The sequence below is a fragment of the Centrocercus urophasianus genome, unplaced genomic scaffold (assembly GCF_019232065.1).
Source record: "Centrocercus urophasianus isolate 14NV4802_14NV808 unplaced genomic scaffold, USGS_Curo_1.0 seq_11, whole genome shotgun sequence".
In the NCBI taxonomy this organism is placed as follows: Eukaryota; Metazoa; Chordata; class Aves; order Galliformes; family Phasianidae; genus Centrocercus; species Centrocercus urophasianus.
Genome location: NW_024884253.1, coordinates 22,168,129 through 22,185,746, shown reverse-complemented (window position 1 = coordinate 22,185,746; position 17,618 = coordinate 22,168,129). Strand labels below are relative to the sequence as shown.

The 17,618-nt window shown below is 42.6% G+C and overlaps 2 protein-coding genes across 6 annotated transcripts in view; one reads left to right on the top strand and one right to left on the bottom strand.

Moving 5' to 3' along the window:
- Window positions 1-1,327: 1,327 nt before the first annotated feature.
- Window positions 1,328-7,659, bottom strand: RBM12B (RNA binding motif protein 12B). Of its 3 annotated transcripts, none has more exons than XM_042839883.1 (3): window positions 7,588-7,659; window positions 4,655-4,700; window positions 1,328-4,286 (listed from the first exon to the last, which is right to left on the bottom strand). In XM_042839883.1, the coding sequence occupies exon 3, from the start codon at window positions 3,908-3,910 to the stop codon at window positions 1,814-1,816; it is 2,097 nt and encodes a 698-aa protein (XP_042695817.1). In that variant the 5' UTR covers window positions 3,911-4,286; window positions 4,655-4,700; window positions 7,588-7,659; the 3' UTR covers window positions 1,328-1,813. The 3 variants fall into 3 exon arrangements, with proteins under 3 accessions (XP_042695817.1, XP_042695816.1, XP_042695815.1); XM_042839882.1 differs by having other exon boundaries at window positions 1,328-3,938; XM_042839881.1 differs by lacking the exon at window positions 7,588-7,659 and having other exon boundaries at window positions 1,328-3,938; window positions 4,655-6,861.
- The window catches only part of TMEM67 (transmembrane protein 67), a 34,705-nt gene continuing 24,701 nt past the window's right edge, over window positions 7,615-17,618 (top strand). For 2 of the 3 annotated variants that reach the window (XR_006172127.1, XM_042839878.1), the window contains exons 1-9: window positions 8,535-8,712; window positions 10,116-10,204; window positions 12,407-12,500; window positions 13,624-13,723; window positions 14,238-14,307; window positions 14,407-14,481; window positions 15,814-15,876; window positions 17,113-17,267; window positions 17,387-17,495. Coding sequence is in view for 2 of the 3 variants with exons in the window: in XM_042839878.1 (XP_042695812.1) it covers window positions 8,535-8,712; window positions 10,116-10,204; window positions 12,407-12,500; window positions 13,624-13,723; window positions 14,238-14,307; window positions 14,407-14,481; window positions 15,814-15,876; window positions 17,113-17,267; window positions 17,387-17,495 (933 nt within the window). In the remaining variant the exon portion in view is untranslated. Of the gene's footprint in view, window positions 7,779-8,534; window positions 8,713-10,115; window positions 10,205-12,406; window positions 12,501-13,623; window positions 13,724-14,237; window positions 14,308-14,406; window positions 14,482-15,813; window positions 15,877-17,112; window positions 17,268-17,386; window positions 17,496-17,618 lie in introns of those variants that run through there. The other variant, XM_042839880.1, reaches the window with a different exon arrangement.

The window sequence follows — 17,618 nt, the reverse complement described above, 5'->3', positions numbered from 1 at the left end:
TGCTCTGAGGAACCCTCATCTACACACCTGGCATTAGCATTCTGACTGAATCATAGAATCACAAGGTTGGAAAAGACCTGTAAGATCATCCAGTCCAACCATCTTCTCATCACCATTGCCACCACTAGCACTAAACCACATCTCGCAGCTCCTCATCCAGATGCCTCTTGAACACTGCCAGGGACGGCGACTCCACCACCTCTCTGGGCAGCCATTCCAGTGCCTGACCACTCTGAGAGAAAAAGTTCTTCCTCATGTCCATCCTAAACCTCCTCTGGTAGAACTTGCAGCCATTTCCTTGGGTCCTGTTTGTTGCCTGGGAGAAGATGATGTCTCCCCTGAGCCTCCTCTTCTCCAGACTAAACAAACCCAGCTCCTTCAGCCACTCCTCATAAGATTTTGCTCCAGGAAATCTGTGCACAGAAAGTACAGTTCTCCTAGCACAAGACAAATAGTATGCCTCAAGAAATGAAACTATATTATCTTTTTAAAGGATACGGAAGCAAAAGGGGTTTGTCTTGTTCATTTCTCTAAAGACATTACATGAGATGTAGTGATTATGATTTTTTATAAAAGAATTAAGGTCAACAAGAAGTATTATCCACAGAACTGGTTCCCTAATAAGCCTGAATTTTGAATGCAGTGCCTTTTCCTCAAATGGGCTAGCTTTTATTTCTTACTAAAATTTACTTATGTTGTTACCAAACCAGTCACAGCATTCTGAATACTAATCGAGATTATTTTCCTATGTAAGAGAATAACATAGCTGGTTGCCAGCACAGTTGCCCGTGACAGATGTTATTTCAAACTGATCATATATTGACCTAGAACGCATCCACACCATCATCAGCAAGTTAACATTCATACTGTGAGCATGTAAAGGTGAAACAAGGCTACTGAAAGTTCTGGCTGAAGCCAAAATTCTTGACCCAACTCCAATATCCATTTTCTGCCTCAGAGGAACAACTACACTGAGTGAAAAGAAAGCCTATCAACCTCATTTGTATAGATTTTTGGAGTCTTTATAAACCATATATTCATTGCTATGTTGGCAAATACTAACAGATCTGTCTTTCCACAGAAAGCAGCCAGGATCATTCTCACTAAGATCCACATGTGCTAAGAAACAGCTGAGATCAGTAACCGTACAACTTTTAAATAGGACAGACACTTAATAGCAATTTCTTTTTTATTTTAAAAAGTTGAAAAGCCAGCAAACCCAGCTAATGTGAACAGGAAGATCTTTTTTCTTCTAATAGCGAGGCCTGGAACCACATAAAACCGAACAGCTTATTAAAAAAAAAAAAAAAAAAAAAAAAAAAAAAAGCCCAGTCATTTTTTAGTTTTATTAAGCTAACCTCAATAAGAACTGTTTTCACTAATGCAGGTAGCGCTGAAGTTTTTCTGTTTGAACTGTGCATGGTCATTCAACCAACACTTACAATTTTATCTGATGCAAAGTCAGGGAACGAGGAATTAAAGCAAACTGAAAAAAAAAAAAATAAACATAACAACCCAGCATTTTTTTCCTTAAAAAAAAACCATTAAAACTCCATGCTTTTATACCTCGACGTAAGATACTGAATGTCCTCCAGAACTTTGAAGCTCTTCTCCGTTGTAAGAAGTAGGCACTATATATTTCTCGCATCTTAACAATACAGATATTTTAACCAGGAACTTAACCGAATTAGACACTATTTACAACCGTTGTTGAAAACCGTTTCTTCTGCATCTTCTAGTAATTAAAAAAGTGAATGTAACCGTCAATACTGTCAAATCTATAACGTTTTATTCTAGAGCATCCTTACTTCCTCTACAGCAAACTCAACTTAACCTTCCGTGGACCAATTGGCCTATCATTCAATTCATTAATAGCAGTCATAGCTTCCTCATAGTTTGTCATAGCGACGATGGCATCACCTGAAGGTAATCCTTGTTCATTGTACTGTACAGAAACCGACTCTGGTATAACTCTGTAGCCATAGAAAAAATCCAGAATCTCATTAGGAGTTGCTTTAAAAGGTAAGTTTTTCAAGCGGATAGGAACAATCCGGTCAGAACCACCACTGAAATTCGGGTCCGGCATAAATCTTCCTTCAGGAAAATTTCCCATTTTATTATTCCCGAATTCCATTCTGCCAAAAGGTTTGCTGTCACCACCAAAATCCATGAGGGGCGGTGGACCTCTAAAATCCTTAGGAGGGCCCATGAAATTCTCAGGGGGGTGCCTAAATTCAGAAGGATGCCTGAAGTTCCCAGGGGGACCAAATGAATGCATGGGTGGCCCTTGTGGTGGTCCAGGTGAGCCGACCGGACGGGACAGCTCACCTCTGTTATACGCATGTGAGTGACCCTGCATTTCATTGGGTGTAGAGAATGGAGCAGTTACACCAAATTTCTGCATCTGCTCTTCAGATATAAGTCTCAGTAATACCTCTGTTCCCAAATACCGTTGATGATTTAAATTTTCTGCTTTCATGGCTTGTTCTTCAGATTTAAACTTCACTAACGCCTCTCCCAGCCCAACACCTTTGTCATCATAGAGCAAATAAATATCATCTTCATCAATATCAAACCTCTCAAAAAACCTTCGCACTTCAACTTTGGTGACATCAAATGGAAAATTCCTTACATAAGCACATATCTTCAGGCCAGAATGACCTTCCCGATAACTTTTTTCTGTTAAGGCCTGCCCAGGATGACCTCTTTCCTGTGATCTTTTCCTCTCGTAAGAATCAAGCATTTTCAACATTGACTTTCTTGAAATTGGAAAAATGTAAACAGAACGATTGAGAAGAACCTTTCTATGACATTCCAAAGCAGCCTGATAATCTCTCTCGTTCCTTAACATCACGAAGGCATCTCTAGTCCTCCTCTGATGCTTTTCCGATAAAATCTTTATTTGTTTGTTGCTTATATCCAGATCAGGGAAAAATTCTCTCAAATCTCTCTTTTCCACATTAGTTGATAGATTCCTTAAGTGTATGTAATATTCCTGGCCGGAAGGCGATCGAGAACGTGTTCTTTGTCTCCTAGGTGATCTTGAATGGGAATGTTTCCTTGCATGCATGTAGCCTGAACTTCTTGGAGAATGTTCTTTGCAGAAAAAGTGATCCATTTCATTTGGCATGTCTACCCTCCCACCATATTCAATCCACCGTTCCTCCGTAGTTGGACTTATTTCTATAAACCTCTGACCCATGTACTGTCTGTGCCGCTTAAGTCCTTCTAAGGCATCACCAGGCGTAGCAAATTTTACCAAGCAATTACCGTTATTCAAACCATTACGATGCTTAATCAGAATGACTCCATCCACACGTATCCCAGAAAGGAAATCGCGTACTGCATCTTCTGTTGCAGAGTAAGGTATACCACGTAGAAATAAGTAAAGATCATCTGGGTTAAATGCATGAGAATCCTTTCTTGACTGATAGCCTGATTTAGGCATACCTACATCACCTTGTCTCGTACCATTGGTGTGGAAGCCAGCCTCTGGATGATTTGGTGGACCGTAACCAGGTTTATTTATCCCTTTTGTAAATGCTGCAACTAAATGTGGAACATCTCCAACACCTGATCCACCAGAACCATTAGGACCTGTTCGTCTAGACCCAGGCATAGCTTCTCGTCCCCCACGGTCAAATCGCTTCCGGCTCATTTCTATGGTATTCTGCATTTCTGCCTTGCTGCTGAGAAAGAGCTCTATGCGCGAGTCCTTGATAAACCCTCCCGAACAGCTCATGGCACGCCGTGCATCTTCATCTGTTGCAAATATAATAAAAGCCTCCCCAATTTCTCCTCCAATAATATGCACACCTCCATCGGGAATATTCAATCCCAAGAAGAAACGACGGATATCTGCAGGACCCGCAACAACAGGAAGCCCCTGCAAACGGATGACTACAGCCATGCTGAGCTCAACCCACAGCAAAAATCACCTGCAGACAAAAAGGTACACATGATAGCACGTCTTTAGTACTCAGCTATTACAGTATCTTAACACTTAAACTAGAGCCTTTTTAAATGACTGTCCTTGTCTCAATCAAGAGAAAAGATAGCAAAATAAAAAAGAACACCTTCGCGAGTTCACAATAGGATTAAAACAAGATTCACTGAAAGTTGATTAGTCAAAACAATTAGCTACTCCACCTGCACAAGTCTATCAGCATTCCCTATCCTAAGGGCAACCAAATCCACCTCAGTTATCCTCTCCATCCATGATACCTGAAGAACGCCTACAGTCTTTCACGGCACAGCTGCTGTATGCCAGAGAGCTCAGACCAGTCCTAAGGAACAAAAATTCCTGTTTACTTTTGAACAGGACGTTTGTGAACATAAACACTAAAAATACTAGATGAAAAAAGGAGAAAAGAAAAAGGGTAACTGCGACACTGGAAAATGAAGTAATTCAACAGCAGTGATGACTTTACTGCTTTGACAAGTTGCTCTAACCAGTGATCAGTTCTGCAACCACGTGTTTTTCTCAGCGTTCAGAAATGTTGTCTCTTTCATGTAGTCAGAGTATTAATTGCAGCAGCCACATGCACTCAGGAGAGCATATCCTAGTTCCCAGCCACAAGTCTGTGCGAATAAACTGCCGTGTACGATCTTGTCACAATACTCAGTGAGAAGTGTTAAGCTTTTGGCAGCTTACCTGTTTCTGCTTGGAAGACCTGATAAATTCTGTAAAATCAACTTAACTGTGGAAAGAAAATGAAACATAATTAATGGCTGATATCTGTACTTCGGTTTACAAACTTTGCTACATTGCTGCAGCTTCCATAGCAGCGGCTAATATTAAAGCCAAGCATGTAATGAAACCACAATCGGTGATAAAATGAAGGCCTCCTTCCACGTTCCAAGGAACATTACATCTTTGTGTTTCCAAAGCAAAGGATATTCAAAAGTTGACTTCTGCAAATGATGAAAACATGATGAGGTTCATCAATTGTGTCATACCAAACCGCTGAAATCAAACAGACCGACTATATATCGGGGATAACCCTCAAGTCTTTGAGATCTTGAAAGATGCGTAAGTCCATCTCAAGATTATAGTACTTGTCCATTCTTCCACAATCCACCTTCTTTCACAGTTCACAAGAGCATGCTACTCACCAGTCCAGCACCATACTTAATGTAAGGAGTGAAGACAATCAAAAGAGCAAACATATGTAGTGAGAAGAACCTTCAATGAGCTCCTCAATTCACAAAGCAGAATTCAGTGTCTTCCCTAAATATTAACTGCCTTTCAAAATCACTTAATACACTGACTTGATCACATCCAAATTGTCAACATTATCATCTAATGACACGCAACACACAGTGTAATACTGTCAGAACAAAGATAAGCTTCCAGAGCACACAACTACATCCCTTTAAAAAGAACAAGAACCCAAGGCCCTGTTAACAAGCATTTGCAAACATCTCCTGCAAAAACCCTTGTTCAGTAACAAGTATAAAGCATTAGATCCTGATGTCAACTTAGCTACTGATCACAGTAACTCTCATTTCACCAAAGTCCAGAAAAGCAACAGCAAAGACCAAATTCTGTAACTAACACATTCTGGTCACTTCTACATCACCACTTTATAAACAAAACTAACCAAAACAAATGCCTGTTTAATACTTGTACTGAAGATCATCAGCCCTCTGCAGTTTTGCAGTGAACTGACTCCAGCCAGCAGCCATGCAGTTGATTGTTTACTCCACATCCCCATCAGCAGGACAGGGAAGAAAGTAAGATGGATGCAAGAAAACTCTTGGTCAAGATAAAAACAGTTTAACATGTAAAGGAAAGTTTAAAAAAAAAAAAAAAAAAAGGAAAACAAAGGAAATCACTCACCAACTCCTACATGAAGATCTGCCTCAGAACAATAGCCACCTTAGAAGCCAAAAACATATCCTGCCTCCCTTTCCCTCAAAAAATCCGGAGAACAAAAATCTTCCTCTATCTCAGTTTTTGCTGCTGAACAGGATGCTATATGGTACAAAACATTTCTTTAGTTACCCTGGGTCAGCTGCCTTGGCTGGGTGCTCTCACCTCTTGGCCACTTCCTGTCTATACCAACTGGGAAAAAGAAAGCCTTGACCTTGTACAAAGGCTGCTTAGGGAAAGCCAAAACGCTGGTGTCGTCACCACTGTTTAGCCAAAAATCCGGAACACCATATTGTCTGCTATGAAGAAAGTTAACTCCATTCACTCCATTCCAGCTGGACCCACTTTAATCTATCTTCTCAACAGATGTGAAAGCAATGCCAGAAGCAAGGAGAAATTCAAGGGCAGGATTTTCTTTGTAGGGCCTTCATGTCTTGAAAAGTCAAATCCGCTGCCCTGCTACTTGCCGATGTATTTAATCTGTAGTATTTCTGAATTTCATCCCAATCCTTAAACAGCATTCAGAACAGATCTCCTCAGAACTTCTTCGATGATAAATGGCAAGTTCTGTATGATGTATCACAGATACAATGTACAACCTTCACTGGTTAAAACCAGACACTTCAAGAAGTCCTTAAACAGAAAAGCAAGATCTGATAACACATTTTTACTCACTGCACATTAAACAACCAAGAAGCAGCAGGACCTGTAGACAAGCCATCCAACTGTTTAACTGAATGAATATGGTGACTTTCAGGATGTACGTGCCAATTCATAACCTGAACAAGGACTTCAGAGAACGGGGATTTACATCATAAATAGACTGACAACCTCATGCCACCCATTTAAAAACATGGAAGTACACCCACCAATGATTTAAGAGATTCTGCACTTGACTGGGTTGGCTAGAAAGCAGTGCCACATCTATACTTCCACAATCTTAGCAAATTTCAAATACCATTAAAACCTCACTAAATTAACACTTCTCTCTCAAAAAAAAAAAAAAAAGAAAAGAAAAAAAGAAAGTAACATTTTATGAAACTAAGCCTGAATCTGACTAACATTCTTGCTGCAATGTAGTGAGATTGCAATGGCTTGGCGACAGTGAATGTGCAAACCAGAAGGCACGTTCACAGAAATGTCACAACTGCAAAACCCGGTGCGTATGAGAAGTGTCAAACAGCTGGCGGGGTGATGATGATTTGTTATTCCAATCGTCTTACAAACGGGCACTAGCACTGGCAACGGGCTGTCGCACACCGGTTTCCCGTCGCGAAGCCAGATGCGGATGACCGCCGCAGGCGGGCAGGCCGCTGGCGGCGCCGATCCCAGCGCCGCAGAGCCGCAGCTCCGCCCGCAGCCAGCGCAGCGCCCGCCCGGAGGGGAAGCAGATCCCGCCCGCCAGCAGGCCGCAGCTCGGGGCCGCGGGTTGGCGGCCGAGCAGGGAGCCGCGCGGCCGCGTCCGGGAGCCGGCCCGGCAAGGAGCGAGCCCGGCTTCCCCGGAGCAGGGTGACGGGAGGGGCCGAGGAGGGAAGGGCGAGAGGCAGCCCGGCGGCGCGAGGAGGCCTCGGGCGACGGCCGCGCAACGGCTCCGAGAGGGCCGGGCTGCCGAGGAGCGGCGACACGCGGCCGGCTCGCGGCGGGAACCCCGCGCCCTCGGTGACCGGAGCGCCCCGGGACCCCGGGCGCCGTCCCTCACGGCATCCACCCACCGGACAGGCCGCCGGGACAGCCTCCGCGCCGAGCGCCGCTCCCCGCAGCTCGCGGCGCAGTACGGCCAAGATGGCGCCCTCCGTCGCTCCCTCCCACAACGCTCCGCGTAGGAACCCAACTGCGCCTGCGCGACCCCCTCCCCTGCCCTCGAAGCCCCGCAAGTTCTTCCGTCTCACTCCGCCAGCACCCGGTGCGGGGTTTCTTCCGTAAGGCGCGCTTCTGCAGCTGGCACCGTGTGCGCGTGCGTGACGCCTTGGCGCGCAGTCGGAGTCCGGCAGCCCCGAGAGAAGCGGCTCTGCGCGTGCAGCCGGCGTTCAGCTTTCTCAAGGCGGTCGGGGCGGCGCGGGCCGTGCCTTGGCATCGCGGTTACCTCAGTAGCTGCGCTGCCGGTTTCTTCTCAGAAAAATAACACACAAAGCACTTCTGTTACACTTCCTTATCATGCTTTAACGTTTGGATAGCGATAGACAAGGGGGGAGGGTTTCAAACTGACACAGGGGAGGTTTAGGTTAGACATTAGGGGGAAGTTTTTCACACAGAGGGTGATGACACACTGGAACAGGTTGCCCAAGGAGGTTGTGGATGCCCCATCCCTGGAGGCATTCAAGGCCAGGCTGGATGTGGCTCTGAGCAGCCTGGTCTGGTGGTTGATAACCCTGCACATAGCAGGGGGTTGAAACTGGATGATCATTGTGGTCCTTTTCAACCCAGGCCATTCTATGATTCTGTGATTACTGTGCTATGTAACCAGTCTACAAGTGAGGCCCCAGAAAGCGAGCCGCCAACCCCCATTACCGCACTGTTACTGACCCAGCCGCGCTCCCCCAGCGCAGCCCCTCGTAGCTCCCCCCCGCGCACCCCGCCACGCGTTCCCGCCCCGCGCCGTCCCTCGCGGCCGCCGTACGAGGCAGCCGTGGGCGGGTAGCGCTGGAGGCCGCCCGTAGCCATGGCGACCGCTGTCGCGCTGCTGCTGCGGCTGCTCCCGCTGCTCCGGGTGCCGCCATCCGCCCGCGGCTTCTCTCTGCCCCTGCAGCGTCCCGGCGACTGCGGCGATGCGCGCTACTTCGACATCTCGCAGCTGTCCTGCGGGCCCTGCGGGGCGCACCAGAGGCGGAGCGCCGGCGGTGAGCGGGGCGGCAACGAGTGGCGGTGCGGGGGGGCGAACGGAACCAAAGCACGGAGCGGCTTGGGTTAGAAGGGTCCTTAAAGTCCGCCGAGCTCCAGCTGTGGGAAAAGACGCCGCCCAGCAGCTCAGGGTGCCCAGGGCACCGCTGACCTGGCCCTCAGTGCCGCCAGGGATGGGGCAGCCACAGCTCTGTGGGCAGCTGTGCCAGCGCCTCACTACCCTCTGAGTGAGAAATCTCAAGTCCCGTCTAAATCTCTGTCAGGGTAACCCACCATTTTGACAAATGCTGGTTCTGTAAAAGTGGGCTGGTAAGGATGCTAGTGGTTCTTGCAAAATCACATCCTTGCACGTGATTTTTACGCAGCCAAATTTAGGAGTTTACATAATAAATACGGTTCATTAGCACTTAGAATCAATTTTATTTTTTAGTATGTGCTTAAACATATGGCAAAATGTCTGTGATACAGAGGCTAAAAAGTTTATGGAAAAAAAAAAGCTATTGAACATTAGCAAGTGCCATGAAAGTAGTGTTTACATGAATTTCAATGTTATTCACTGAAATTTCAAGATAAGCCTTAGTTCACATGGAAAATGTTAAGTGTTTAAAATAGCTTTAAAACTACTTTTATATTTTTATGAACTTTTGCAGGTAAACATAGAATCATAGAACAGCTCAGGTTGGAAAAGACCTTCAAGATCACTGAGTCCAACCACAACCTGACCATACTACCCTAACTAACAGCCCTCTGCTAAATCATGTCCCTGAGCACCACATCCAAACGGTTTTTAAACACATCCAGGGATGGTGACTCAACCACCTCCCTGGGGAGCCTATTGCAGTGCTTAACAACCCTTCTGTAAAGAAGTTTTTCCTGATATCCAACCTGAACTTACCCTGGTACAACTTGAGGCCATTTCCCCTCATCCTGTCACCAGTGAGAAGAGACCAGCCCCGCTCTCACTGTAGGCACCTTTCCAATATTGGAAGAGGGCAATAAGGTCTTCCCTCAGCTTACTTTTCATCATATTCAAAGGATAAAAACTGAATTCAGATACATAATGCTGGTGACGATGTAGAGAGCGGGCTAAGGATGGCACTGTGGTATTATTAAACCAACTGATAGAGTTGGAGAAAATCACAAAAGTGCAACTTTTATGTGTTCCTCCTTAGCTCCCTCATGTTTCACTCAACCCTGTAACATTCTCCCAAAACCTATCCCTAGAAACAATGGCATGAACATGTTTTTAAAAAACAGGGTAATTTTCACATCTTACTTCTGTGTTTTATGCATACATCTGAAAAACTATATTGATTCCTTGAGGAAAAAATAACATTTGTTCTTAGTATTCTGTGACAAAAAATCAATTTTGTATAGATTAAAAGCTTGTTTTTGTTTTCAGGTTGTTCATGTGTATGTCTGCCAGGGTATCGGATGGTTTCTAATAACGGTGGGTCCTCTGTTGTTTGTGAAAAATGCCCAGCAAATATGGTGAGTATTGAACTTTGCACACTTTGCCATAAAACTGATACTAGATTTCCATCTGACTGCGAGCTGTTTTTAATTTAAAATAATTTTGAGAGGTAGTCTTTACTTGGAAATTTTTTACTTTAAAACAATGTTTATCAATAAGAATATATTTCTCTTTAGAATGATATATTATTTCAGAGGCATCTTTTCATTATAAATTTGACTGCATGATCAAAGCAAGAGGATTTAAAATGTTCAATTTCCCTCCAGTGCTGTTGAGATCTGTCTCATGTTATATTACCTTTATATTACTCATGTTATATTACCCTTGCGCAGACACCAACCATTGTTTTATGGAATGCTAAAGAAGAATTGCCACTCATTAGTGTCTTATTTATATAAATCCTATTATAGATTGTTATATTCAGGCTGTATCTTTCTACTCCTTGATACTTTGCTTTGAAATGAGCTGCTGCTTTTATGTTACTGTAATTATACCTATGTGCCCTTGTAGTTTGCTCAATTCTTTCAGCCTGTCTTGACAAATTAAAGTACGATTCAGTGTCATATTCAAAGCATAGAGCTGGAGGCACCAACCTTAACCATCTTTCTCCCTCTAGAGTAAACAGAAAAATAATATTTCTCTAGGAGAAAAAAATTCTAGAAGGACACCAAGCTGAGTGGTGTAGCTGACACGCTAGAGGGAAGGAATGCTATCTTGAGGGACCACAAAAGGCTTGAGAGGTGGGCCCATGCCAACCTCATGAAGTTCAGCAAGGCCAAGTGCAAGGTCCTGCACCTGGGTCAAGGCAAACCCAACCACAGATACAGGCTGGGCAAAGAATGGCTTGAGACTGAGGAGAGGGATTTGGGGGTGTCAGTTGATGAGAAATTCAACGTGAGCCTGCAGTGTGTGCTTGCAGCCCAGAAGGCCAATGGTATCCTGTGTTGCACCAGGAGAAATGTGACCCGCAGGTCCAGAGAGGTGATTCTGCTCCTCTACTCTGCTCTTGTGAGACCCCACCTGGAGTATTGTGTCCAGTTCTGGGGCCCCCAACATAAGAAGGGCATGGAGCTGTTGGAGCAAGTCCAGAGGAGTGCAATGAAGATGATCAGAGGGCTGGAGCACCTCCCCTACAAGGACGGACTGAGAGAGCTGGGGTTCTTCAACCTGGAGAAGAGAAGGCTCCTAGGGGACCTTATAGCAGCCTTCCAGTACCTGAAGGGAGGCTACAGAAAAGCTGGGGAGGGACTTTTTATAAGGGCAGGTAGTGACAGGATGAAAGGAAATGGCTTTAAACCGGAAGAGGGTAGATTTAGACTGGATGCTAAGAAGTAATTCTTTACTATGAGCGTGGTGAGGTGCTGGAACAGGTTGCCCAGTGAGGTTGTTGATGTCCCCTCATTAGAAGCATTCAAGGCCAGGCTGGATGGGGCTGTGAGCAACCTGGTCTACAGGGAGGTGTCCCTGCCTGTAGCAGGGGGTTGGAACTACATGATCTTAATGATCCATTCCAACCCAAACCATTCCACAATTCTATGATTCTAGAATAGTTTCCTTCTCATCTCAAGAGAAGAGCTGAATTGCATAAGTTTAGCAACTAACTGGGTAATGTGAGTAGTTTTTCTCTTCTTTTCATCTTGTGACTAGACCAAGTCCTTGGCAAATATCTATTGATGTTTTTGTCATTCCACTTGTACTGGTAGTAATTTTCTTCGATCCCATGGCAGTGGAGAAGGGAATAACATCTGTATCACCCAAAGATGGTCGTTTATCTTCACTTCTCCCATTGTTTTTGATCTGGGGTGCCCTTATTCCTTAATATAACAGAAGTGTGCTTGTGAACTGTTCAGATACATGCGTGCAGTTACGATAGCTGATCAACTCTAAGACTTCTTCATTTCCATTAGTTCTGTATATGTAAATATGACTTTATGCATTAGTATTTTGATTGCTTTTATATATATGTATACACATGTATATTTTAGCAGAAAAACTCTGTATCTTTTTTAAACCCAGCACTTTCAGTGAACTCTAGTCTTTACTACAGGTGTTAACAAATGTTTCAGAAAAACTCAAAAATAATTTTTTTGGTCTGTCTTTGGATAGAATTATGGTGTATCTGAACAAATTTTCTAGTAAAGAACATCTGGATCAGTCATTCGTCACAGGTATTTGATGATTGATTTTGCAAAAGTTAATAGTTTTATGTTTAATTTTAGAGTGGGGTTACTCAAGATGGATGGAATTGTATTACTTGCCCTAAGGGCCTGACTTCTGAAGGAAAATGTAAATGCTTCAGTAATGAAATATTAGGTAAGAAATATATGCAAGTTATGCGATATTATTGCTTGTTTTAGATATTTGAGTTCTTTTAAATAAAAAAGGAAATTTAACATATGTTTGCATTTGTAAGGTAACGATTTAGCATTGCTATTGATCCCAAACTTCGTTCCTCAAAGACAGCAAATCTTTATCACTGTTCCTAGAAATGAAAACTAATGAGAAAGAGTTGTAGAAAAGAATACTGCAACACTATATCACTTTCCTGAAGCTTCCATGGTTGGCACATGGAAGTAGGTGGTGAAATGGGGAGTAAAACCAACTTCAGTGCAGACGTAAGAAAAAACACACACATGTTTTAGAGAATATAACGCGTGGGCACTTTGCAGTATGGAAATTACAGATACATGGGCAGGTGGAACCAGGAAGCCTGAGTGCACCAAGCAAGCCGTTGTGTGTTCAGATCTGTGGATTCCACGCTTCCCTAAAATGCACTGAATCTGTGATTCCCTGACAAACGCCTGCCTAAATCTGCAGCTCTTAAAAAAGTTTCTGAGAGTTAAAAAAGTAGTTAAAAAAGTTTCTGAGAGCTCTAATTTTCTCCATTTGCAAAGACACAGGATGGAAAAAACTTCTCACATGTCTGTAATTCTCTGATTAAATATTTAATGGCCAGTTTGGTTTAATTTCTTACATAGTCTACTAGAGAGTCACTCTTTCCAGGATGACTAATTTTAATTTTTTTAGGAATCTCTAGAAATGTTAATATCACGTGAAAAAATATATCTATTCTGAGCCTTTTTGGTTTGAAACAGCAAAGCAGCAATACATGAAATACTTCATGACTACAGTGGTGTGTATGCACTGTATAAACAACACATTGGCATACGTACATATATAGAGTCAGAAAATCATTAAGGTTGGAAAAGACCTCTAAGATCATCGAGTCCAACTGTCAGCCCAACATAAATAAATATGAGTATGCATTTATGGTGGATGTATTGTGCAAGTTGTGCTTTTGATTTGGAGGAGACAAAATCTTTGCATTTATTTCAGATCTCTGCACTGACGCTTTCATTCTTAGCACTTTTTTTAAGCTGCATGACATACTGTGCATCACACTGTTATATCACAGCTGCTTTTCTTTTCAACTCAGTGGAAAGAAGTGTTGATGGCGTTTTGCTAAATGAAGCATTGTGCACAGTCTGTAATGGGAGCGCAGAGTCGTTCTCCGCTTCAGATGCGTCAGGAAGCAGGTAAGTATTCTTCCTTTTTACTGATAAATTTGGAAGTCTCATATTCTGTTTAAATGGAATATTTCTGAGATAAAGTCTGTATCCATGGGATACAAACGGTTATGAATAATAGAAATGTTCTCTTTTGCTTCTACTGTATACATCCTTAAAGCTTGGTGAGAGTTTTAAAAGCAATGAGTTGGAATTTCTCGAGCCAATATCAAACTTAATATGTATTGTGTTTGATAAAATCCTTACCTTCCCAGCACTGTTCTTTTGATTTTTTTGTGTGTTTTGCTTCTGTGGGCTTTTTTTGTTGTTTGTTTTGATGTCTGTATCATTTCTTTGCTTCTTCACTGACAGTAGAAACAAACTAATAAGGAGTTTTGGATTTCAGTTTGAATTGTTGAAGATGCTCATGGTGTCATTAGGCCTTACCTCTTTAAAAGGCATCCTATGTAATCAGCATTCACTAAGCACTTAATATCATACTTAACTGCATTTTAAGTGTTTCTTTCATGTTTGCAATCCGTAGGTGTGTAAGATGTGAACAGACATTCATCAATGTAAGCAAGTCGTGTGACTGTAGCACCCCAAATATTTTAGTAAGTAGAGGAATGCTTATTTCATCAAAGTTCAGAAAAATGAAAAGTTGTGTTGGAAAATACAAACATTTCCATTTGTAAATTTCATTTCTTTTTCAGAGTGGAGGTTTATGTTTCAGCGCTCGTGAAAGCTTACCTCCAAAGGGAATTGCAACTGTTCGGTTTGGACAGCTAGTAAGTATTTTTGTACTGAAGCATTTTCAAGCTGTATCCAGCAAGTCTTTTAAATTCTCTTCCTGGAAAATGAAGGTGGTAGTTTGCTGTCCAGTCACAGTGATTGTGTGGTAATTTGCATCAGCATAGAGAGAGGAGTAGATATGTAGATCTGGCAAGCATTGCACTGTTGGGATAGGTTTGAGAACATCTTGGAGGCTGAAAAGCAGAGGTAATCTACACAAGTTTGGTATCAAAACAAAGTTGTATGTGGTCTGTTGTATTTATTGTGTGTGGACTTCTTTGGTGGCATGCAGCAACAGAACAAGGGGCAACGGGCAGAAAGCTTCCTGAAGGACAGGAAATTCCATAATAACACGAGGAAGAACTTCTTTACTGTGTGAGTGATGGAGCACCGGGTCAGGCTTCCCAGAGAGGCTGTGGAATCTCCTTCTCTGGGAATATTCAAGACCCATCTTGTTGGGAAGATTTCTGCTCCAATAGGCTTGCTCAGTTATCCCAAAAAGAGACACAGGAGTCTTCAGCTTTCTTTATTCAAATAAAGGGAGAGTCTCCTGATGGCATTTCTGGGTAGGATCTCTCAATCCACCAGAGGCCCAGCCTCTTTCTACTACCATACCCTGATGCTATAGTGAGCTTGTCCCCTTATCCCCCCAGTACTCAAGGTTCACATTCTTTTCAGTTCACCTACCACGTGTTCATCTCCCCACTAGATACCCCCCTTTGTTACCTGTGTTTTTACAAACTTTGTAATCTGAATTCAGTGTTTGCTGTGTTGCCCAACTTTGTGTCCTGTTAGTCATGCAAGATGTATAAGCAGGTATTAAACCAGCATCTCCTGTCATATACCCAAGATAAATTTGTTCAAATAGTTCTCCTCAGTTTTCATTTGTCAGTCTTACCTTATTTTGCAAGCACATCTTATCCTTTCTTCATTCACCTCAGTCTCAACTCCTATTTGTGTGACCTACTGTAGGGAATCTACTTTAACAGGGGAGTTGGACTCTGGAAGAAGAGTTCAAGAGTTTGGTTTAAATCCAATTGTAAAATGCAAGTGGTGAAATGAATTTGGCAAATGTGGTTGCAAGTTAAATTTACCATCCAGTCAACACTTTACTGTTGAAATTATTAGTACTTCCTTGTACAGTAAAAAGAGCTCCTCTGCCACAGAGTCTGTACTCAAAACTTCAGTAGTTCCACTCTTACTATGTGTATTTTGTCTAACTTATTGGAGTGAAACAAAGGATTTCATTTTGGTGGTTGAGTTTAGAAGGGAGCTGGTTCGATTTAGACATTTTCAACAAAGACAGTGAAGCTGTTCCTTACTTACAGGGTGTAACACTGACATCGGCTTGGTTTCTGAAAAACCTGCAATCCTCAGCCTCTGCCTGCTGGGTGAGTTTCATTAATGTTTGCAGTTTGCTTTTTTATGCAAAACAAGAACTGTGCATAAAAGCCCCTCTAACATTGGGGCTTTAGTTTGTGGAAGTTGGCTTGCTTTAAATAACTTTATGTTGAGAAGACAATAGATAAGAGAAATATATATCCAGAATGCTTAGAAAGGCTATTAAGCTCTAATGAATGGTATTGCATTCAGCTACTCTCTGTGGCTGAAATCTTCACAGGGTGAATAGTGTGAAAGTCCTGCAATAGTCAGTTTTCTACTGAGTATATTGGGGGAGGAACCGCTCAAAAATTGGCAGCCGGTCTTTATGTCTTCAATGGTTTCAGTTGATAATTCTGTTTTGTGATGGAGAAGGATAACCACTGAACCTTCCATTTTATTTCTGTTTTGATTTACGTGTTAATTTATTTAACTGCATATTGCTCTGGGTGGCAGTAACCATGAAGAGTGGCTGCAGCAACAGAATCACGCACAGTAGCGAAGAGGATAAGCCTGCCTCGTTTACCAGCCCCCTTTTCTCACTCTTGCTTTGCCACATTCCTTTCCTCTCAACCTCGCTTTAACTTCTCATGACCCACGTTTTCTCCCCATTTCACACACACTGCTCTGAGATGCATCCTCCTCCTCATTCCCTTCATTCTCACCAACTGAATCTGTTCTCATCCCATCGATAAGTTTAATCCTGTTTCTCCTGCTGAGCTCTTCCAAGGTGCTGCCTGAATGTTTGTGCAGCTGCTGATCTGACCCATGCAAAGGCAGTGGGTGCTGGCGAGTTAATACTAGTGCTGTGATTGGCACCTGTGTGCAGCTGCCAGGAATCACTTCTGGCATCACATGGCAGCAGTTTGTTTGCCAAAATTGAACAATCATGTAAATACAAGGTTTAGAAACAGCAGATTACAAGAAGTACTAAGCTGAAGAGAGGATATTTACGAAGCATGTAGCTATAATAAAGCCTCATTTTTCAGGTGCAGATTTTGATTTAATTTTTTATTTTTTTTTTTAATCATAACAATCCAAATAATGCAAAAAAAAAAAAAAAAAAAAAGACATCTTTAAAAATGTAGAACCAGAATAACTTGAGGAAAATATTAGATGTTGGCAAAAAGAAATCACTTTCAAGTGAAGATGAGGTTTAGGAATGACTAAATGTAACAAATTTTGTATCTCACAAAAAACTGCTCATAGATTTTTTTTTTCTGTGTTCCTGTGTTTCTCCACTGCAGTTGTACTCTAACCTCACAGCATGCCAAGCTCTTGGAAATATGTGTGTGATGAATATGAACTCACTGAGTTCTTCAAGTACAGATGCCTGCAGTTTATTTCAATATATTTATGCCAACACAGCAAGGCTAGGCATTGTTCATTCAATAGCATTCTGGTAAGTTACCTTTTCCATTACATTCTGTCTTGAATTGTGTTCATGGAGTTTATTGTTCTGAGTGTTCTTTGATTTAAAACGCCGTGTTTCTGTAGAGAAAACGTTGTGATGTTTTTCAGGAGGCATAATCTGCCATGGCTGTATTATGGTGATCAACCAGGATTAGCATCCCAAGTGCTTGAGACAAATCATCTCCCTACTGTCTTCAGTTTTAAAGGAAGAAGTGAGGTAAGTGGGAGGCAATAGATGTGGGGAATTGGATGTTAGGAAGAGGACATCATCACTTAAAAAGTTTTCAATTTGTTGCAGATCCAAGTCCACTAAAGATGATTTTTAGGCAGCTGGTGTAAC

Excerpts from the sequence above, each read along its gene's own strand:
- RBM12B (XM_042839883.1), bottom strand. The coding sequence starts at position 3,910 with ATGGCTGTAGTCATCCGTTTGCAGGGGCTTCCTGTTGTTGCGGGTCCT.